General features: G+C 44.1%; 2 protein-coding genes across 2 annotated transcripts in view; one reads left to right on the forward strand and one right to left on the reverse strand.

Annotated features, from left to right (window-relative positions):
- The first annotated feature begins 4,492 nt into the window (after positions 1–4,492).
- On the forward strand, positions 4,493–6,743 carry FLRT1 (fibronectin leucine rich transmembrane protein 1). The gene has a single exon (XM_078662115.1). The coding sequence runs from the start codon at positions 4,535–4,537 to the stop codon at positions 6,545–6,547; it is 2,013 nt and encodes a 670-aa protein (XP_078518241.1). The 5' UTR covers positions 4,493–4,534; the 3' UTR covers positions 6,548–6,743.
- A 6,223-nt stretch (positions 6,744–12,966) lies between these two features.
- Positions 12,967–24,032, reverse strand: part of LOC144781609 (ADP-ribose glycohydrolase MACROD1-like) — a 602,071-nt gene continuing 591,005 nt past the window's right edge. The window contains exons 4-5 of the transcript XR_013601015.1: positions 20,030–20,884; positions 12,967–13,651 (exon numbers count right to left, since the gene is read on the reverse strand). The gene's annotated coding sequence lies outside the window, so the exon portion shown is untranslated. The remainder of the gene's footprint in view (positions 13,652–20,029; positions 20,885–24,032) is intronic.

Below are 24,032 nucleotides of genomic sequence, written 5' to 3' on the forward strand. Positions count from 1 at the left end.
TTGTCCTCATCATCAGTGGAAGAAGATTTCAACCACAAAAGAACCCTTGCCTCCATATCTCCGAGTGTTTTTGAAGGGAAGGTACGGCAAATTCTACAGTCCTTCACAACATGTGATGGGTGCAGACAATAAATGCAGTCAGAGTGCTGGTCATCCACATGGACCCTCTTCTTAAAGCAGGTTCCACAAGCCTTGAAAAGAGCCTTCTTTTCAGACATTTTTCTGAGGAAAAAAGCCAAAAAAAGCCAAAAAACTGAGTAGGCACTCAGGGAGACTCCCTTACACACGAAGTGCGGTGAAAATCTGAGGAGAACTGCCTGGGCTGGGAAGGTTCTAAAGGGTGAGGACAGCTGATTGGCTAAGGCTACTATTTCAGGTCTTTTTACATAATGATGTAGATAGGCTGCTAAGTTTTGAGGCCTAGTTAGGCCTTTAGGCTTTTCCAGCCTACTACAAGAAATTTTTAGGCACTGCTATTGTATATATTTTTACCGTGGGACTCCCGCCTCGACGACGGGGAATGATTCAGGCATGTGAATCTATGAAAGAAACCCCAATACTGGATAACAGAAATATCCATATTCTATGAGTGACATTTCTAAGCAAGTTATGCCAATACCAATGGGAAGGGTTTGGAATGGCAAATCCGATAATAGGAAACATAATGGGGTTGCTCTGCTGTAATCCACTATTGCAGCCCGGAGTAATGTCAACCACTTCCCTATGTTAACCTATGGGCAGAGCTGACCTCATAGGTAGTGAAAACACACATAGGTATTCCTCACTACCTGGGCGTACTTGTGCTATTGTGCACACAGACCTGCGTTGGCAGGTTGGACACACAGTCCCCAGCACCAGGGATACAAGTGCGCCCGCCCGAGTCTGCACTGCAGACTGGACACATGTTTAACTACTACATGTGTCTGTGCTAGGGCACAAAACTGCGATATCATGGGGAACTATACATGCAGGTACAAACATAGAGCTGCCTACAAGATGCACATGAGTTTATTCACCATAGATGCCAGTGTGCACCTACCTGCATGTAATAACAGATCAGCCCATGTTTCAGAACATTGAATCAGCGCCATTTCAAACTCGGGTAGGAAGGGTGCAAGCACCTTTGCACCGTAGTTACAGAGGGAAACTGCCCAGAGCCCAAGGCTACATAAGAGAATCAGCAAAACCAAGGCGGAAAAATCTAAAAAGTTCAGGGAAACGCAACCTGGCGAACATCAGGTCCAACAGATGTGTATTTCAGCAGTCGTGGTGTGATGAATGGCAGGACTAGCTTTACATTTTTGCTGTAATTAAAAAAGGTCGCTTATCACCTGATCGCACAGCTCGTGAATATATCAAAGTCAATCTTTGTACAGATGATGCTGTGTCGCTTTAAATCTATTTACACATTAACAGCAGTTTTCACTTTCAATGTGACAATTATTCTGTGAATTATGTAAATTTTCAACAATCTTACATAAAGTACAAAGATTTAACTGAATGATCGGTATGCTCATTAGAATTTGAGAAAATACATTGGCAGAATAAGTAAGGTTTAATTTCCAGGCGTGTATTTGTTGCCCAATGCATTTTGGGATCTCTGTGCCTTCTTCAGGGGCCGCTGTAAAGGAATATATAACAGTAAAAAGGGAGGAAGTATCACTCAATTTGAGATTTATTATAACCAAAAGACTGGAAAATATACGTGCATGCTAGTAGAAAAGTCTCATGCTAGCTGGAAAGGACCCAATGCCACAATAAACAACAATACGTGACCCTCTAGACAAGAAAATTGTTCAGTAGTTCTCAGATGACACTGCTAGATAGCATGAAAGTTCAGCATAGTGAAAACAGAATAATAGGTGTGCGCAATACATACATAATAATTTCATACCATTCAGGACTAGTTTTAAGCAATTTCTGGCTCAGACACAGTAACATACATTTTTACAAAGTTACTTTTCTGCTTAAGTTGTCAAAATTGAAATTTCACCACCAAGTTAGCTCAAAAAAACTAAGCAAGTAATAACTTTGAAGCACTTCTCTAGATCTTTCCTACATGGAGATAGGAAATAAAGATGTTAATCCACCTAGGCCTTTAAGAGAAAGGTCTAGCCAAGTCTACAGAGTGAAATAGCTGTTGACTTTTAATTCACTGTGAGGGTGCACTAACCTCAATATGTAGTGGGACCTATTTATCTATAATAAAACCCTGCGCTTTCAGCTGTTAAACCACACTTTTGGGGTGGGTTATGAATACATAAAAATTGTCTTTTTCTACTTCGAAAAAAATAGTTTTTCCTGTTATGTGCCACTGCAGTGCAGAACATAGTGGTGCTCCTGGCATAAATACATTTTTGTTCTATACGTGGGTGGTATAAATACACACTGCAGCCCACATATGCCATTTAACTTTCCATTCCATAGACACACTTAAGGTATCATTTTCAGTGGACCTACAGGTAAGTTAAAATAAACCAAATTGGGATTTCCAATGCACAGCGTGTGATATAAGGGGAAAGCACATGCACTTACTTTTTAATGCTAGGAAAGCTAACACTTCCCTGCATTGATCTTCCCTGTGAGATCATTAGGGGGCATACAGGCAGCATGATTCTTCATTGGTTTGCATCCTCCAGAGATGGCTGTGAAAGGTAGGGAGGTTTAGTCTTGTAGCCACCTTTGCCACAGTTTGCATTACGGAATAGTAGGCGGGTATAGGCAGTCTTCACATTCTCTTTGGGATTCTATTTTTTGCCACTTGGCTTCATATCTTGCACTGATGCTCACATACGGTACATTATAGTCCATGTCCTTTATCAGTCTATTTACAGTTTACAGCCTTGAGCTGACTGTTGGGTCTATATGAACCGAGGTAACATGTACCACTTGCTCCCCTCCCAGTTCGCTAAGTGCCAGTTATTATCTTAACCATGTTGTCCCCTTTCGATTGTTACCCTTTTGTTTGGTATGCATATTTGATTTGTTTGCGTTGGTATTCCCTTTGATGCCTGTACTGCAACTGTTAGCGCCTTTCCCTAAAATTGTAAAGCGCTCTGATATCCTTCGGGATCATGTTCGCACTATATAAAACTTTATAAATAAATAAATGTAAAAAAAAATCATGAGTGCCTAGAAATGTTCCACTCACACTGCTCACTTTGAGGCCAAATGAACCGTATGAAACAGTAGTTAGGACCCTCGCATGTTAGGCAGAACATGTGACTGCGTAGAGGTAGTGGTTTGCTGTGAGAGCTCCTGTTTGCTGTAAAGGCCAGCATGCTTCTGGTTGGAATCTGTGGTTTAGTGACTAAAGACATATGAGCTAGGCTCTAATCCTAGCTTCCAACCTAGACCACTCTGCTTGATGCTGGGAAAATTACATTCATTTAACTCTCTGCACCTCAGCTCCCTTGTGTGTCAGAACGTGGGGGGCTTGCATACATTTTGGGAATAGGTGGGCATTTACATATTGTATAAAATGTTTCTCTCTACTGTCAAAAGAGGTGCTCTTTACTGTCCACAGAACCAAAGTGAAGTACCGAGTGGAGCACATACTGTCATGATCAGAGACGTTTTAAGGCATAGGCAAAGTGGGCTCTGGCCCAGGGCCCCAGCCATTCAGGGGGCCCCTGTTAGAGTCAGCTTGTTCTGCACAGTTTTGCCCTGATGACGTTGAATCCTTCTTAACAGGTTGTTTCAAATACCGTTTTACTTTAATTTATTGTTTATGTCGGTGATGTGTGAGTCTATAATAGGTATTTTGCTGAGAGATTTTGTATTTGTTTCATGCAACATGTATGAAAAAAGTTTCACTCAGATCAAAACGGGGCCTGACATATGAGAAATGGGAGGGGATCACATATGTTATTTTCAGTAATATTTGTGAGCTGTGTTACAATGTTGAAAACATGGGTCACGATTGCTGAATATTAGATGTAAACACATTTAGAATTTGGACGAGTGTGCATGTGCACTAACAGTGACCTGGCAAAAGAGGGCAGGAAAGAGCTGAAATTGGATCATAAATTCAAAGCTGCGCCGAACAGGGGCCCCCAATATACGTTTGGCCCAGGGCCCCCAAATACCTAAAGATGTCTCTGGTCATGATACCATACAAAACAAGATCTGTGCATATATTTAAAATATGTAATAAAATACTACAACAAAAATTGATCGTGTTTTACAAGTTCAGTAACACGTGGCTGTGCATGAAAGAAAAAAAATGTGATAGACTAACACTGTTTTATGACATTGAAAAGACAGCCCCTCTCCATAGTCTGTCCAACTATAACAGTAGTAGTAATAAATCTCCCCTCATAAAGTTTACAGTGACTGCTTGTAACTGAGTGCCTAAACTAAAAAAATAAATCAGGAAAATGTACGTGTCATGGAAAGTGAATGGAATCTTGAAAAAACTATATAATGTATGGTTTAGACATTTTTTACTAGCTTCTAACCAGTGACTTCTTTGTCTCTCCTGCAGACTGTGACCTACTTATCCAGTAGACACACATCCCCCTGACTTGGCACCATGGCAATCACCACCACCACCACCACGGCGGCGGCCACCACCACCACTATGGCCGCCACAGTGGTGATGACCTCGGCAACCATGGATCTGCGTGACTGGCTCTTCCTCTGCTATGGCCTGATTGCTTTCCTGACTGAGGTGATAGACAGCACCACGTGCCCTTCCGTCTGCCGCTGTGACAATGGCTTTATCTACTGCAACGACCGGGGCTTGACGTCAATCCCAGCTGATATTCCTGATGATGCCACTACACTGTACCTGCAGAACAACCAAATCAACAATGTGGGCATCCCACCCGAGCTGAAGACTAAGACAAATGTGCAAGTCATCTATCTGTATGAGAACGATCTGGATGAATTCCCGCTGAACCTACCCCGCTCGCTGCGGGAGCTGCACCTGCAGGACAACAATGTTCGCACCATCCCACGGGATGCCCTAGCTAGAATCCCATTACTGGAAAAATTGCACCTGGATGACAACTCTGTGTCAACTGTCAGCATAGAGGATGATGCCTTTGTGGACAGCAAGCAGCTAAGGCTGCTGTTCCTTTCCCGAAACCACCTAAGCTCCATCCCCTCAGGCCTTCCCAGGACACTAGAGGAGCTGCGGCTTGATGACAATCGGATCTCTACCATTCCACTGCATGCCTTCAAGGGACTGAACAGCCTGCGGAGGTTGGTGCTGGATGGAAATCTACTAGCTAACCAGAGAATCGCTGATGACACTTTTGCCCGGTTGCTGAACCTCAGCGAGCTCTCACTGGTTCGCAACTCACTGGCTGCTCCACCCCTCAACCTGCCAACAGGCCACTTGCAGAAGCTCTACCTTCAGGACAATGCCATCAGCCACATACCATACAACACACTTTCCAAGATGCGACAGCTGCAGCGGCTGGACCTGTCCAACAACAACCTCACAACATTACCCAAAGGTCTTTTTGACGATTTGGAGAACCTCAGCCAGCTTCTGCTCAGGAACAATCCCTGGTTCTGTGGCTGCAATCTCATGTGGCTACGGGACTGGGTAAAGGCCCGGGCTTCTGTGGTCAATGTCCGTGGCTTGATGTGCTCAGGACCAGAGAAGGTTAGGGGAATGGCCATCAAGGACATCACAAATGAGATGGATGAGTGCTTTGATGTTGGGCTCCAGAGCAATGTAGCTGTGGCCAAAACAACGGCCAGTAGCCGGGCTTTCACCACTCCACAGGGCTCGCTATTCACCCTCAAATCCAAGAAGCCAGGCATTAGGATGCCAGACTCACCTGTGGACTACCCAATGGCCACTGGTGCAGGCACAAAAGCTCTGATTCTCAATGTCAAGCCCTTGACAGCTGACAGCATCCATATCATGTGGAAAGCCACAATGCCTGCTTCTTCATTCCGGTTAAGCTGGCTACGGCTAGGTCACAGCCCCTCTGTGGGTTCTATCACAGAAACACTTGTGCAGGGTGATAAAACGGAGTACCTCCTGACTGCGTTGGAACCCAGGTCTACTTATATCATCTGCATGGCTACCATGGAGACGGGAAACACCTATGTGGCTAATGAGACACCTGTCTGTGCCAAGGCAGAGACCTCAGATGCCTACGGGCCCACTACCACGCTAAACCGAGAACAAAATGTAGATCCACTGGCTGGCTTGCCTCTGGCTGGCATCATTGGTGGTGCTGTTGCACTGGTCTTCCTCTTACTCGTCTTGGCCTCCATTTGCTGGTATGTCCATAGAGCCAGCCAACTGCTGACTCGAGAGAGGGCCTACAGCCGAGGTAGCAGAAAAAAGGATGACTATGTAGAGTCAGGCACCAAGAAGGACAACTCCATCTTGGAAATCCGAGGGCCGGGCCTCCAAATGCTGCCAATCAATGCACATCGGGCAAAAGAGGAGTATGTCATCCACACCATCTTCCCATCCAATGGGACCAGCCTTTACAAAAGTGCACACACCATCGGCTATGGCACCAACCGCGGCTACAGAGACGCAGGCATCCCAGACATTGATTACTCCTACACATGATGGGCAAACCACTGCCCTTCTTCACTTACGCACCCCGTTCCTGCCAACTTGGCTAGCAGCTTCCATCCGTCATCCAACCTCCCCTCCCAGTTACCACTTTTCCAGCAAGTGATCTGGAATTCTGCACTGAAGGAGGTTTAACTGTACAGCCCACCCCTTTGTAGCGCAGAAATGACTTGTGGAAAGAGACAAAGAGGAATGGGGAGGTGGGGTAGACACATATTTTGTAGAAAAGTTTAAAACAAAACACTGACTATGGGGGTGGGGGGGAGTAGATGAATTCTCTGAACGACGTAATTTAAAAATATTTAATATGTTGGACATAATACTAAATGGCAAAGAGAGGACAATACCGCAAGAGACTGGAAAATATCCTGACACTACATAGATTGAATTTTGTTCCAGGGATAGAACAGGCAAGAGAAGCTGGGAGGGTTGTAGTGGGCAAGAGGGCTTGCAAATTGAGGATGACGATTTTTAGGATTTTGCAGAAATGGGAAAGCTTTGGGGGCTTTCTGTCAGTGCTACGGATTTCAAATGCATTTTTAATACCTAATCACATGAAGAAAACAATGCAGACTTCATGGTATTTTGTAATGATTACTGTTAGCATTATTTGTATTCCAGTATGGTAGCAGACCTGGGGAAGGCAGGACGATGCGGAGACATTCATATACGTACCAAATGAAGATTTGTGTTTGTTTTATGAAAAACAAAAAAACCTAAACACCATTAGCAGGTCTCTGTAGTGATCACATGAAAAGAAGTCCCTGAATCGTGCAGAAACTGAAGATCTCGCACCGAAAAAGCTTTAGAAAACATACTAAAATATACAGATAATAACAAAATTGATTGAGACTTTGCAACCAGAAAACAAGAAACACGCCAAAACATTTTGGCAACCAGGAGTGAGACCCCATTGTCACTTATACAAGTGCGAATAGTGAGATCTTCAAGATCTTTCTGCTTCTCCCAGGTCATTGGTTTAGTATGCACTGCAGCCGAGTTCTGCATTTGCTGAGTTTGTTACACCCTGCACATACATGCACCGGGGCAGGACTGACTACTTTGTACCCATGCCCTTTGCATACTTCCGGATAAGGTCCAAGCAAGTTTGCATAACAGGTACCAAAAGGTCTCTTTTTTCATAGCTTTCTGCACTAGTATAAGTTACTCACTGATTAGTTTCTGGCGTCTCCTGTCGACCCTGTGAATATGAGGTTCCCAGAGAAAACTGAAAAGAAAACACTTTTGAGAGTTTAGTGAAGGCAAAACCCACACTCCAACTCATCAAGAAAAACAACTTTTTCTGAAGTGACTGTATCACAAACAAATTATGGTAAACTGAGCGAACACATATTTCTGGAACATTAGCTCCCAAATCTCAAAATACCAGGCCGGGCTATCCGTCTGATGGGTCCCCCTTTTCGCTAACTATGAAGCCCCTCTGCACTCTTGTAGCTGATGTTTACCAGAATGACAGGACTTTACTTCCAGAAATCTCCCTCTAGGAGAGGGGGAAATTGCCTTTTTGTGTTTACATTTTAATTTATTAGTTCAAACACGTTATGTTTTCTTTTTTTAATCACGTCAAAAGATACTTAGAAGAAGCAAGGCAGTGAGGCAGCAACACTAGGAAACGTGGGATAACTCTGACTCTCAAATCAAAACAAAAATGCCAATTTGTATGAATCTTAAGAGGATGGTCTATGAAGTTTGGAGAAGTAGCTAGATTAAAAGGGCTTAAAATAATTAGCTGCTAAATAAGCATCTCATTTGAAATCTCAAACGAGGGGCAAGGATGGCAAAAAAAATAGTGATTATAATATCAGAGAGAATTGCAGAGACTCTCGGTTTAGTTTGAAAGATTGGATCAGAATGCAATTGTAGACAATCGTGGACTTTATCAAAATACTATAGAAACTCGGTGTTGAACGCACATGCAGAGAAGGGGTTGACAGCTGTGAGTACCATGCAGGAACCAATGAAATGGCTAGACATACATTAGTTTGACAGAAAAAGACGGTTTTCAAAATTCCGATGTTAAAGGGAAGCTTAGTGTCCACTTTGGAGAACTGGGCCATTAAAGAAATTTAGTCTATCAGTGGCAGCAGAGTAGTAGCCTGGGGTCTGGGTGCAAATCATGCTATTCCTAGATCACAATGAAAATGCAGTAACAGCCTCACTGTGCCCATTCCAGGAACCCTACCATACCTGTGTGTCTGTATTACTACACACAGCCAACAGTCATTGTTTTTGTGGAGGTTGTTGGCCGCAGTTTATTACTCATTACATACGTCCTCTTTGTGCAACTCCCCTGGACACCTTCTCGGGCCGGGGTCATAAATCATTATCATACATTATCACAATTGGCTATCAGTCAGTGTAATTTGGACAACAACGAGTGGAAAAGAGGGATGAGGGTGGTAGAGCAAACCGGGAGAGTACACATTTCGGGCTTAGATGGAGGGAAGATGTGATGTTCAGGGACATGGATATTCATTCCTTTCCAGAGTGCAAAGTAAGAGTCTGCACACCCACTCTCACTGGCGGAGGAGTCCAGCATTTGGGAGTGCCCTGGAGGCATGTTAAAAGTCTGTGCAATGATCCCTCCAGGAAAGTATTGTGACTTGAGTCAAAGTGGAGAGCAGGAAAAATTCTGAGTTTCCAAAAGCTCACAACTTACAGAGTTCAATAGGTGTCGAGGGGCAGCTTGAGCAAAGGGTAGGTAGAATGAGCATGGTGTCAAGCTGCTAAAACGAAATGGGCAAACTAGATGTAGATAGTGTGCCATCACTTTATTTTTATGCATCTACGTCTATTCTAAACCGTCCCCATCATTCATCATATATTAACAGATTCTCTTTTCCCCCCTCTCCCTCCGTCTTCTAATATTCACAGAATATGAGTATTTTTTCTTCCTAGCAACCCGTTCAACAAAAGCTCTCTGCCTCCCCTTCTGACTGCCCCTCCACCTGACTCAAGTTCTCTGTCCATCCTCCACTCCCTTTCACCTGCTGCCCTTGCATGACACACTGTGCCACTGCTCTCCTTCAGCCTCTCTGGTTTCTGCCCTCCTCCACCCTCCATCCTTTCCAGCCCAGCCATCCGCTGCTTCCCAACATGTTCCTCCATTTTGCCCACGCTCTGTCCTTCCCTTTCTCCATCTCTACATTCAGCAAAGGATGCCCGTTTCTCCTCTCTCACTCTCTCCACCCACCGCTTCGTTTCCATCTCTTCTCTCTTTCGTCTGACTACAGTATACAAGGCGGCCATTGCACAGATCTTTTTAAAAAAAAAAAAAATCAAAGTGCATAACTACCCTCAGTCAGTGGCTTCACACACTCACTCCCTGTGCCTGATAAATGCCGCGGTACCCCGCGTCCGGGGTCGCTGCGGGGACACGTACTTCCGAGTTCCGGCGCTCGCGGCCGCCGCTCATTAAATCTATGTGTTTTGCTAATTCTCCCCGTGCAGCGGGGTACTTTTTATTATTATTATATATTTTCTGTACATTATCAAGCAATTGCCGGCTCAGCTTGCGAGCTCCCTCTCATTTAAAATAGAGGAGCTAATGGAAGCGAAGAAAGGGAGGCGGGGAGGCAGTGCTTTTGAAATGCAAATCGCATTATGCTTCGGAGAATTAAAGAGAAACGCCACTGCTAAACAGGGACGCAGGAGAATGGCTCGGAGGGAGTAGGTGGCAGCAGTGTGCCACGTCTGAGGGATCCTGGCACTGAGCGACAGGGCCGAGGAGGCTGCTGGGCAAGGCAGCGGCCTTACCACAGCCATCTGACTCCTCAGCAGCCCTCCATACCTTCTCAGGTAGTAGCAAGGGGGCAGGGGCAGTCTAGCATTACAAACTGGAAATATCAGAAGTGATGACGCCGCCCTCCCAGCTCAATCCAGCTAGAGCCGCCAAACTCTAAATTGAGCACGCACACTGCTGCTGAGAGGAAGAACAATTAGATGTGGCAGGGTAGTCTCCTGCTGGGCACGTCACGTAGCCGTCCCTCCCTGGGTACGGTTACCAGACCGTGAGAACCAAAAAACGGGACATTTTGCAAAAAATAGAAGAAGGACTGCCATTTAGAATGACAACTCTCATCAACACAGGAACACAGAAGAGGCACTAAGAAAACACATCAAATGTAATTTCTAAAACCGGCATCATACCTGTTAATTAAATTGCTTACTTATAACAGCTGCTAACGAGGTCAGTTTTAGGACACCTAAAAGGTTCCTCTCACTGTTTTCGGTTGACCTGCTCTACAAACCGGAATATGAGCCAAAATTGGCGTAATCTGCCGGGACAGTTGGTCAAAAACTGTGAGGCCTGGTCACCCTAATCCTGGGGCTGGGCTTACACCACCCCACCTCACAACTCTACATGCCGCACCCAGCGGATGTATGACGTTACAACGCATACTTTTACAACGCCTACCTTTACAACGCGGTTTTTACCACGCATACCATTACAACGCATAGCGCTTAGGGGTGCTGGATAGTGAATAGTTTAATTTACTATTCCAACTCCAGTCCCCGTGGATAGTAGGGAAGGTTATTGGATAGTAAATTAAACTATTCCCTATCCTAGAGCGCCCCCCAGCGCAATGCGTTGTAATAGTTTGCGTTGTAAAAGTTGCGTTGTAATGGTAGGTCGTTGTAAAGGTTTTGTTGTAAAGGTTACATACCCAGCACAGCCCAGCTTGGAATAGACATCCTGGTAGAGGGAGTTAGGAACACAGAGGGTGGCAGCTGTTGAGAAGCCCATTTCAGGTGGGTCCCATTGAGCCAGCTCTGCTAATTGAGCATAGGTTTACAAGTCAGGGTGAAAACACTCTTGCTTACACAGACAGACCTACTGAAGGTGTCACACAAGGCAGTCGCTTACAGTCCTACCACTTCTACCTCTGAGTAAAAAGAGATAAAAGTCCACCGCTGAGGCTGATACCCAAGGGAAGGAGCCATCACATAAAACCCAAATTAAAGATTCTTTGGGTGCCATCCAGATACCTGTCACTAGAACCATTTTCAAACGTTTGCAGGGTACGAATGCAGACTAACTCCAGAGGACACCCACTGAGCAGCACTCCAGGGCCGGGCTCTCTGCCCTTAAACTATTACCACGTCAGCACGTTACCTCCTGAAACATAAGCCTAGTAAGGCTCCTGAACTAACTAGAGTAGAATGATGGCGCCCATGGCAGCCACCAGAAGAAATGCTGCAGGTGTTTTTTTCATTTCATTCCATCAGCCTTCCTTCCCATCCCTTATTCCCTTAACTACCTTTGTTCGGCTCAGTGAAGGGCACAGAAGTAAAGCAAGACACATGCAAAAAATTGAGATTCTTCAGAATCAACATTAGTCAACACCTAGTGCCAGAGATTCCGAGTACCATCCTAAACTATGTGTGCCAACTCCCAGTAAGAGCAAGATACCCCTCACTGAATTGAGCATCATGTAAATAGGATAGAGGGTTGAGTGATCCTCTGAGCAGCAATAATGGCTTCTTGTAATACTGTACTACCTAACAAGTCTATAGAACTTTAGCTAGGGTAAGGTCTCTTGCAAGACTCTCTCTAGAGCAAGCAGACTTCATTGGGTGAATGGCATGAACTGATCCAAGTGCTTCAGATTTTTGGGGATTTCGCACTATCATGTGAACAGATGTGTCGTGCATGTACAAACTATACCACCGATTATGATCCTCAGTGAATAAGTCACCACTTGTACAGCACAGAAAAAGATGTTGTTTTCCAGGCTCGACATAAATGCTTTCAGAGATAGCGTGTCAACATTTTGAACAACCAGCTTATACTTTTGAGGGAAAGAGTGTTAAAGCTTGGAATTAAACTGGGATTTTCCAATTACGAATGAGCACATGAGCTAAGCATACTTCTGTTGATTCTCCATAGTACCCCCTGGTGACATTTTTACTGAACATTTCTTCTGTACCAATCCATTTTTTTTTTATCCTCATAGGATGATGAGAAGTAAGTTGGAGGATATTGAGAGCACATTTTCCCCGTATGCATTCTGGGCAATATCCCTTTTCAGACAACCAACAAAAAAGAAATGTAAAATGTAACAATTTTTAACACGAAGATTGTATAGCCCAGTAGAGTGTGCTATTCCACACAGAAATTCAGTGTGATTTTAATTCCAGAAAAAATAGGAAATCATCATATTTTCATATTAAAAAGCCTCAGCTGTTCTTGTAGCTGCAAAAAATAAATTGGCAATGTTAGGACTCTCTTTACATCCTAGCTCTGTCCAGGTACAATGTGGCTTGTTGAAAATTTAACAGGTTTTCAGAATGCCACAGGTGCAGAGTGGGGGGCTTGCCAGGTGAGTCTGAAATTTGACTGACTGCCGAGTACCTTCAGCCTTCCCAAACTTGACTGATTCTCCCCCCACTCCCAATTCTACCAACCTCCCAGAGACAGTCTGCAGGAATATTGACTGCATTTATAAATGTAAAGAGAAAAAAGGAGCAATCCACGCGGTCAAAACAGGGTTGTTTGCGCTACTGTGCAGTAAGAAATACTTTTCTGAAAGATGAAATCACCAGGGGCTGCCAGCCAATTTATTGGCTGCTCCTGCAATACCTTATGTGAGAGGCCTTGTAGAAATCAATCTCTCTCCTTTCTAGGACATTATATAGATGCAATAAGTAGACTTCAGGTAGAGTGGTTGCAAGTATCTCTGCAGAGAGGGTGTGGTAAGGTCCATCCCTTACCCTGCACTTAGTGTTGCGCCACATACTTCAAATTAAAAAATGTCACCTTCATGGAATTTAAAACTGTGTGTGAGTTTTCACAAGCGCCCCCCCCCCCCACAAAAAAAGCAACCAGTCTGTGTGTTTTATCCCTGTGCAGATCCGGTGTAATCCCCAGCTTTATTCTAGCCCACACCCTTCTTCTTTTTATTGCCATTGTTTCATTCAGGAAAATCCTGCAACTGGATGTGTTTCTCAAGTTTAAACCTTGCTGGCTATTTTGTGCTTGGAGGTAAGAGTGCAAAAGACCTGCTGTCAGAAACGCACATCGTGATTAGTGAGTGCCTCCATCAGAAAGATGGCTACAAAACAGACAAAGGGCACCTTGGGCGTACAATCAACAAACAATCATTTAAGGGTTCGAAGGGAAATATTTAAAGACCCGGGCACAGTTATAACCCCCAAGAACGAGTACTAAGAAACAACAAATAACTGTGGGTCTAATGATACATTCAAAACATGCTACGTACGTCTGGCTATGTGTCTGCTGCTACTGTTTTAAGCAGAGGACAGACTGGACAGTCAACCACTGTGAAAAATGTCCATCAGTTACTCATTTTTGGGCTCCCAGTACATCATTTGGTCTACTCCACAGTAGTATGACCACCACTCCATCCCCATAGATGTATATCGGAGAAATAAAGTGGTGGATGAATGTCTGGTAGGTTTTTTTAAATTATTTGTGAGTAACGGACAGCAGTGCATAAAAAATAAGTGCGAAGGGGAAAATATAAGATTAGATAGTGCATACAAACATTACTTTATTCTAAGGTCATGCACCTCCAATGTTAAAAACGACAATAGTGCAAAAAAGTCAGATGATTCAAACAAATAACTTCTGACTGGGCTATCTGGTCGACATGTTTCTGCGGGTAAAGGTCATTGATTGAACCAACCGCTTCCTCAGGACCCATAAACTTAATTGCTACTGCATAATGTGATAATGTGTGAAAACAACAGGACATTTGTGAACAGAAAAAAGTGTCACCTGTACACTTCCATTTTCCTCCTATGAAAGTCCGGTTGAAATAAAGCCAGCATGTCAACATGTAATGAAATATAAACAATAATAACACCTTCGTTAGTAAGGGCTATACAAGCGAAATTGCTATCATAATTTCAACACTATATCTGGGTAAAATGACCCTAGTATAAATCACATTGTATCTAGAATCAATGCCTCACCTTAATTTGTAAGGGGAATTGCCTCACCTCACCTGGCAAACAGCTCAGGAAAATGAAGCCCCGCTCTAAAAATGCAGAAAATGTATACAAAGATCAATATTAAAAAACCTGTGTCAGGTCAAGGCAAAAACAGACCAGTGGGATGCTTGGTAGGCAAGCCACTGGGGGTCAATTGTCTCATCACTCCAAAAATAAGTTTCAGACTAATGAGCCGAATTGTTAATCACAATAGTATCAGGCATCAGATGTTAAGAATAGCCAGTAGTGACATCTTGCTATTATTTCTAGATGTCTGCCCTTTGCCTGTTGAGCCAGTTTCATAAAGCGCAACAGTGTCTAGCTAATGGGCAATCAGATCTGCCATGTGCGGTCAGGAGACAGAAAAGTATGTTAATCTGCACGCGCGTCGTGAATGACAAGACGCGCTCGAACACTGACTCTCAGCGCACTTGGTGTGCAGCAGCTCGTATCAGTCTGAGCCTCAGTGTAGCATGCAGACGCGCTCGCGTTCAATATCGCGTCTAGTACAAGCCCCTAATGAGTTAAAAGCTTAGCCCCTCCTGCGCCCTCACCTCTCCGTCGGTACTTCCAACAGTCAGCCGAGCTGTTTGGGGAGGCGCCGACGGGGGGAAGCGAGCATTACCTTATTGGTTCTGGGTCGGTTGACGAGTGTCACGTGGACGGCACCAGAAACTACCCGGATGGGTGGGAAATGTAGTCATTACACCTCACGCATGCGTGCTCTGGCACGCAGCAAAAACTACACACGCACATGGGGAATGTAGTTTATAGACGACAACCACTCATGTTGTGATTACAGAACTACACAGAGTTGGTTAATGTAGTTCAGCGCCACCGCGAGTAAAGGGTCAGTCTTTAAACATTATAGCGCGTGTGGAATATATAAGTGCTTAAACAGATGCTTAAACTGTGCACAATCATGCCAGAACTTAAATGTTCCTGGAAGATGTAGTCTCACAGCCACTGGCGCACAATAGTTGACATCCGCATGAACAGCGGTGGAAAAGTGGTTTATTGCGCAGCTACCAAGCGCTATGTAATTAAGGAACTACAGTTCGGTGTCAGCGCAAATACATCCGTCCGTATATAGAACGCGTGACAAGTGCCCAAGCGCTCAAGGGGGTGTTAATCATCAATGGAAGGAATGCCATCAGTACTTCCTAGATCTCACAGCGAGCTCACTCAGGAATGGCATGACGCCATCCCGGTGGGAAAGAGTCGGTGCACAAATAATGTAGATCATTACTCTAACCTCAGGATTCCAGTAGGAGGCCAGCCAATCAAATGCCTTCAAAGTCAGACCAGTATTCATGTGGTGATAGTAGGGGAGCATTGCTACAGTGTCATCCATGGGATGTCTTCATTAAGCCCGCCTTTGTCGCAGTTGAGCTTGTACACCCATTTCTGCTCGATCTTGAACAAGTATCTTGATATATCTGTAATATGCAGGGGAATATTGGGTTGCTCCAGCACGGTCCACTCAAATTCCGTAGGCTTGTGCCCCACTTGGATGAAGTGATTTGTCAGTCTGGTCGATTGTTTTTTACATCTTATCGTACTCTTATGTTCAGAGATCCTTGTTCTGATCTTCCGAGTGGTCATGCCGACATATCTCAGCGAGCAAGGACAAGTGATAAGGTAGATGAGATTGCTGCTATTGCAGTTTGTGAACCGCTTTTGTTCCCACTCACGGTTCGTTCCTATGTCAATCGTGGAGGAGTGTCTTGTCTGTGGGCACGCAGCACAATTGCCACACGGGTGATGTCCTGTCACAGGCGGCAGATCCCAAATTGCCCCAACTTGGTGGATTTCTTTGGGTGGAGGTCTGGTGTGTACCAGCTTGTCCCTTAAACTGGCTGCTCTTTTAAAAGCAAATAGAGGTTGAGGTAACAAGTCTTTACCAGTGTTCAAGATCCTCCAATGCTTCTGTACTATCCGTTGGATTGCATTTGATCTTGTGCTAAAAGTATTTACGAAAGTCATCCTTTCGTTCTTGACCTTGGGGACCGGTGGTTCCAGTAGAGCTTCCCTATTGTTATTAGCTGCCCTCTTCATCGAGCGTTTGATCAGTTTTTTAGGGTAACTACGTGCAGTCAGCTTAAGCGCCAAATCAGCTGCATGCTTTGTGGAATCCTCTTTAGTTGTACAGTTCCGCTGTACTCGCAGGAACTGTCCGTAAGGTAGATTGTCGCGTAGCGATTTCGGATGACAACTGGTATACTGCAGTAAGGAATTGCGAGCCATTGGCTTTCTGTATAATTCCGATTTCAAACCCTGTGGTGTTGCAGTGATCAAAAGGTCTAAAAAAGCCAATGATTGTTGGCTGCTTTCCAATGTGAAGCGTAGATATCTGTTCTGGTTCACATTGGAAAGCAGCCAACAATCATTGGCTTTTTTAGACCTTTTGATCACTGCAACACCACAGGGTTTGAAATCGGAATTATACAGAAAGCCAATGGCTCGCAATTCCTTACTGCAGTATACCAGTTGTCATCCGAAATCGCTACGCGACAATCTACCTTACGGACAGTTCCTGCGAGTACAGCGGAACTGTACAACTAAAGAGGATTCCACAAAGCATGCAGCTGATTTGGCGCTTAAGCTGACTGCACGTAGTTACCCTAAAAAACTGATCAAACGCTCGATGAAGAGGGCAGCTAATAACAATAGGGAAGCTCTACTGGAACCACCGGTCCCCAAGGTCAAGAACGAAAGGATGACTTTCGTAAATACTTTTAGCACAAGATCAAATGCAATCCAACGGATAGTACAGAAGCATTGGAGGATCTTGAACACTGGTAAAGACTTGTTACCTCAACCTCTATTTGCTTTTAAAAGAGCAGCCAGTTTAAGGGACAAGCTGGTACACACCAGACCTCCACCCAAAGAAATCCACCAAGTTGGGGCAATTTGGGATCTGCCGCCTGTGACAGGACATCACCCGTGTGGCAATTGTGCTGCGTGCCCACAGACAAGACACTCCTCCACGATTGACATAGGAACGAACCGTGAGTGGGAACAAAAGCGGTTCACAAACTGCAATAGCAGCAATCTCATCTACCTTATCACTTGTCCTTGCTCGCTGAGATATGTCGGCATGACCACTCGGAAGATCAGAACAAGGATCTCTGAACATAAGAGTACGATAAGATGTAAAAAACAATCGACCAGACTGACAAATCACTTCATCCAAGTGGGGCACAAGCCTACGGAATTTGAGTGGACCGTGCTGGAGCAACCCAATATTCCCCTGCATATTACAGATATATCAAGATACTTGTTCAAGATCGAGCAGAAATGGGTGTACAAGCTCAACTGCGACAAAGGCGGGCTTAATGAAGACATCCCATGGATGACACTGTAGCAATGCTCCCCTACTATCACCACATGAATACTGGTCTGACTTTGAAGGCATTTGATTGGCTGGCCTCCTACTGGAATCCTGAGGTTAGAGTAATGATCTACATTATTTGTGCACCGACTCTTTCCCACCGGGATGGCGTCATGCCATTCCTGAGTGAGCTCGCTGTGAGATCTAGGAAGTACTGATGGCATTCCTTCCATTGATGATTAACACCCCCTTGAGCGCTTGGGCACTTGTCACGCGTTCTATATACGGACGGATGTATTTGCGCTGACACCGAACTGTAGTTCCTTAATTACATAGCGCTTGGTAGCTGCGCAATAAACCACTTTTCCACCGCTGTTCATGCGGATGTCAACTATTGTGCGCCAGTGGCTGTGAGACTACATCTTCCAGGAACATTTAAGTTCTGGCATGATTGTGCACAGTTTAAGCATCTGTTTAAGCACTTATATATTCCACACGCGCTATAATGTTTAAAGACTGACCCTTTACTCGCGGTGGCGCTGAACTACATTAACCAACTCTGTGTAGTTCTGTAATCACAACATGAGTGGTTGTCGTCTATAAACTACATTCCCCATGTGCGTGTGTAGTTTTTGCTGCGTGCCAGAGCACGCATGCGTGAGGTGTAATGACTACATTTCCCACCCATCCGGGTAGTTTCTGGTGCCGTCCACGTGACACTCGTCAACCGACCCAGAACCAATAAGGTAATGCTCGCTTCCCCCCGTCGGCGCCTCCCCAAACAGCTCGGCTGACTGTTGGAAGTACCGACGGAGAGGTGAGGGCGCAGGAGGGGCTAAGCTTTTAACTCATTAGGGGCTTGTACTAGACGCGATATTGAACGCGAGCGCGTCTGCATGCTACACTGAGGCTCAGACTGATACGAGCTGCTGCACACCAAGTGCGCTGAGAGTCAGTGTTCGAGCGCGTCTTGTCATTCACGACGCGCGTGCAGATTAACATACTTTTCTGTCTCCTGACCGCACATGGCAGATCTGATTGCCCATTAGCTAGACACTGTTGCGCTTTATGAAACTGGCTCAACAGGCAAAGGGCAGACATCTAGAAATAATAGCAAGATGTCACTACTGGCTATTCTTAACATCTGATGCCTGATACTATTGTGATTAACAATTCGGCTCATTAGTCTGAAACTTATTTTTGGAGTGATGAGACAATTGACCCCCAGTGGCTTGCCTACCAAGCATCCCACTGGTCTGTTTTTGCCTTGACCTGACACAGGTTTTTTAATATTGATCTTTGTATACATTTTCTGCATTTTTAGAGCGGGGCTTCATTTTCCTGAGCTGTTTGCCAGGTGAGGTGAGGCAATTCCCCTTACAAATTAAGGTGAGGCATTGATTCTAGATACAATGTGATTTATACTAGGGTCATTTTACCCAGATATAGTGTTGAAATTATGATAGCAATTTCGCTTGTATAGCCCTTACTAACGAAGGTGTTATTATTGTTTATATTTCATTACATGTTGACATGCTGGCTTTATTTCAACCGGACTTTCATAGGAGGAAAATGGAAGTGTACAGGTGACACTTTTTTCTGTTCACAAATGTCCTGTTGTTTTCACACATTATCACATTATGCAGTAGCAATTAAGTTTATGGGTCCTGAGGAAGCGGTTGGTTCAATCAATGACCTTTACCCGCAGAAACATGTCGACCAGATAGCCCAGTCAGAAGTTATTTGTTTGAATCATCTGACTTTTTTGCACTATTGTCGTTTTTAACATTGGAGGTGCATGACCTTAGAATAAAGTAATGTTTGTATGCACTATCTAATCTTATATTTTCCCCTTCGCACTTATTTTTTATGCACTGCTGTCCGTTACTCACAAATAATTTAAAAAAACCTACCAGACATTCATCCACCACTTTATTTCTCCGATATACATCTATGGGGATGGAGTGGTGGTCATACTACTGTGGAGTAGACCAAATGATGTACTGGGAGCCCAAAAATGAGTAACTGATGGACATTTTTCACAGTGGTTGACTGTCCAGTCTGTCCTCTGCTTAAAACAGTAGCAGCAGACACATAGCCAGACGTACGTAGCATGTTTTGAATGTATCATTAGACCCACAGTTATTTGTTGTTTCTTAGTACACCTTGGGCGTACAGCAGCACCGAGGAGATGCAAACACTGTTCTATCGAGCTAAATAGAGGAGATCCAGTGTTTTCAGTGTTCTTGTTATGGTTTGTTCAAATAGTAGTGTCTACAAGAAATGCAACGGTCCTGTTCTGCAGTGAAACGGTGCTGAGCGGTAAGCAGGGGCAGAAAAACAGCCTCAGATGATTGTCTACGTTTTATATATGGTCAGTTGGGGCAGGCGCAGAAAGTAAACAGTAGGATGAAGGTACTTTAAACACTATGTATGTGCACGTCATGCAGAAGCAGCACAGCCATGCAAGGTTTGTGGGCCTGTTCTAAAAAGGAAATGTTCCTCTCGAAATATTTGACGATTTGGGCGAATATATTTCCAGTGAGAGCAGCTAAGCATGGGCATTAAATTATATTAGCAAATTATCTTATTTCCAGGAAAAACAAAATGACACACCCAGTTTATTTCTAACAAACTGTAGTCAGTTACTTGAGTAAACATTGTGCTTTGTTCTCTTCCCTCAATCAAAGGTGCGCACCTGATATAGAGATTTTCAAAAACGTTGGCCCTTCTTGCATCACAGTCTGACACCTCTTCCTCTTTTGTGTATTTCTGCAAGCAGGTTTGTTTGTCATACCACTTGCCCCTTTTTCAATACTTCACGTAAAGGGGGAGTTTCCAGATTTAAATAAAGAAACAAACAAAGGTTTACAGAAACCAAATTGCATCGCCGAAGCCCTCTGGCCTCCTTCTTCTTGTAGGTGCCTTGAAATTTTCAATGTTGAGACGAATGTGTTTGAGTCTTTGGTCCTTTTTTTATTCATATAAAATGTATGAGTTCAAACTCTTCCTTGTCCTTTCTGGAAATAAATAGAAAGATTTAACTTTTACCAGTTGTTTCTTGGGTTGATGTCTGGCCTAAAGCTTGCTGATGTCTATAACCGGAATATTATGAAAGTGAGTGCTGCCAACAAAAAGCTGAAAGCTATTCAGAAATGAACCTTGCCTCCTGTGTCAAATCTTGCTTTTTCCTATAAGCAAATGCATTCAAAGGTATGCGGTGTTAAATGGTACATATGTGAATGTTTTAAAAAAACTTATGAAAACAGCAGCAGTACTATTTATAAACGTTGTATGGGACAGAACTATGAAAAGGTAAGCTCCTCATGTTGCAAACTAAACTATAAATGTTGTTTTTACACACACACACACTTCCCACTTTGAGGCCTTTTATTTTATGAGTCCTGAGGCAGCCTCTGATTACTTGCCTGATGCAAGGAATGCTTCAATTAATCTCAGCTACTGGTGATTACCCACAGCCATTTTTTACACCCACTATGCAACTGTTGACTGATGCCAGCCACATGCAAAACAGTTTGCTCCTGCTCAAATAGGAAAAGTCCAGTCCGAACTGCAGCGGCGGTCTGTGCAGGTAAGCGCGGTGGGGAGGGGTGTGCCGGGAAGTCAATAGACGACGGAATTGGGAAAATTAATTAAATAAATAGATCCTATTCTGTCGTCTGTCGACATTCCCCCACCGCGCTTACCTGCCCGGACCGCTGCTGCCGAACTGTCATTCCAGGTCCTCTCCAGATGGGAACGCAAGCAACTGCAGATTGGTTTCATCAGTGACGTATAGCTTGAGTACTGTGGTGCAGTGAACAAGGGACCCACATCTGTGCATATTCATCGCACTTAGGGTCTGTACTGCAACACACTTCCAGGCCAGGTCCCTTTCAGATAGGAACAGAAGAATACCAGGCCAGAAAAACGATGGAGTGGAAAGTGGTCCAAAGTAGTTGTCAGTGGCTGAGATAATTTCAAGCATTATCTACCAAAGCAGCAAAACTGTTTTTTGATATTCATGTGTATTCCATCAGAGCCTAAAGCCAGCTGGCAGGAGGAGAACGTTGATTCGGCAATCCCTCACAGATGACATAGGAAATGCCGCAAACAGAGACTACATACGCATTGTTATATCATCAAGGCAAGAAAGAGGGAAACATCTAAATTGTGCTGTAATTATCTTGTTACCCTTTAGGACACAACCCACACACAAGTAAACCTAATCACATATTGTACACTCACACACACCATACATATGCAACATGTCAACATTTACAACAAAGTCGCTCATGAAATATAAAGATCCCAGTTATGTAGAACTGAATGGATTTTACACAGAGGACAGAGAGACCTCGTTTGTCAGTAGAACGGGTAAAAGGCCTGTATCCTACACCCCATAAATTTAACTACAGCATACATTAACTCTCACCAAAACTTGGTTTATCTTTAATAGCCGACTCCTGCAGTCAATAGGGATACACTTTGAATACACCCTCTAGAAAGTAGATCCTTCTGCTCTGTTCATGGAATATCGATAAACAGAGTGTCAATTAATGGACTGACTGTCAAGCAGACAGAGAAACAAGCATTGGCAAAAACCAATAGGTCTCGGCAATGGCGGAGCTCCAAGCTATTGGCGTTGTCAATGGAATAGGTCGCATAGGATTAGATGCAAACACATTTTCTATGGAAGTCCACACAGAAATCCAGTCTATGGACTATGTACTTGGCATGCATTATGCAGTTCTTAGATTTCTCTCATACTGTATTTCCTCATAAAGGTTACCATTATCAATGAAACACATAGAGATAGAAAAATAATATATTAATTATTGAAGATTTTGGCCAGCATTAGGCATTGTATGACAACAGTATATTGCTATCTTCAGCAATCTTGAATGTGATTGTGTAGTACACGCAGGAAGGGAGTCAGCCTGTTGAGCCCTGTAGTCCTACTTGTGTGTCGAGGCACAGGTGTTCTGTTGGAGGGATGGCTGCTGCTGACTTTGATTTGTACGAGTATGAAGAGTGATCGGTGGAATCTATATGGTTGTCAGTAAAGAGGGCACCCGGTGTAGGTCATTTGCGCAAGGGATGATTGTACACAACAATAGGGGAGGTGGAGTTTACCATCACCAGGGGAGGGGTGTCTGCCTCTCCTAGAAAGTGGAGGTAGGTGAAGTGGGTTTTTGTACTGAGGTAGTAGGCGGGGGGCTCATATCCTAGACCAAAACATGCCCAAAAGAATAGATACGCCACATTAAAGTTCCCAAACTGCTAGTTAAAAGAGGTGCACAGCATAATGCTGTAGTGTCATTCTGCTCCGACGCCTCACCATACTGCAGAATGGTGTACAAAGACATAGTTGTGCGTCGTCATAACCATCCAGAGAGCTCCAACCTGCAGATTGGGTTGTCTATTGCACAGCAACATTCATATAGCGCTTACCACCCATGTGTGTGTTGCTGAAATACTTGTGTACATGGGTAGCATGTTACATCGTATCGGGCGTTTGGATTTGAGAAAAAAATGAGAAAAGTAACAAAGTATTCCCAAAACAATGCCCTACAATGCCCACTGCCTATGTTTAAATGTAGTTGGGTGGTGCGCTCGGGAACAGCTAAACACTGGATGAGGCAAGACGTATGCATGCCCTTGACAAATGGGGAGGATGGAAATTGGAGCGACGATGGTGCCAGCAAATGGGAAGCCTATGTGCGGGCTTTAAGCCCACAATGTAGATACAGCATGTCTCGGTTCGAGACAGCGCATTCGCACCGTCTATAGCTGAGACCTAAAAAAGGCACAAGGCAAGGCTAAAGAGGTTGAACAGGGCAGAGCTACACAGCTTTGAAAGCAGTGAGGGACTTTCTCCCTAAGCCACATATATGCACAATTGCTTATGAAAAAAGTCAGAGAAGGGCACTTGTAAAAGAAGACAATGGTAGACAAACACATTCTGTACATAATGCATAAGGGCACTGAGGGGAGCAAATACCCTTCAACTTACAGAAAGTCACGCACATGCAAAGAAAGGCCAAATAAGGCATAAAGACAGTTTCAAATGCACACTCATTAACAAAAACAATCACACAAACCCCTCCAAAAATAGAACACAAAGAAACACACAAAACATTAAGGGAACAATGCACCTGTATACAC

This window comes from Lissotriton helveticus, chromosome 9 (genome assembly GCF_964261635.1).
Source record: "Lissotriton helveticus chromosome 9, aLisHel1.1, whole genome shotgun sequence".
Classification (NCBI taxonomy): Eukaryota; Metazoa; Chordata; class Amphibia; order Caudata; family Salamandridae; genus Lissotriton; species Lissotriton helveticus.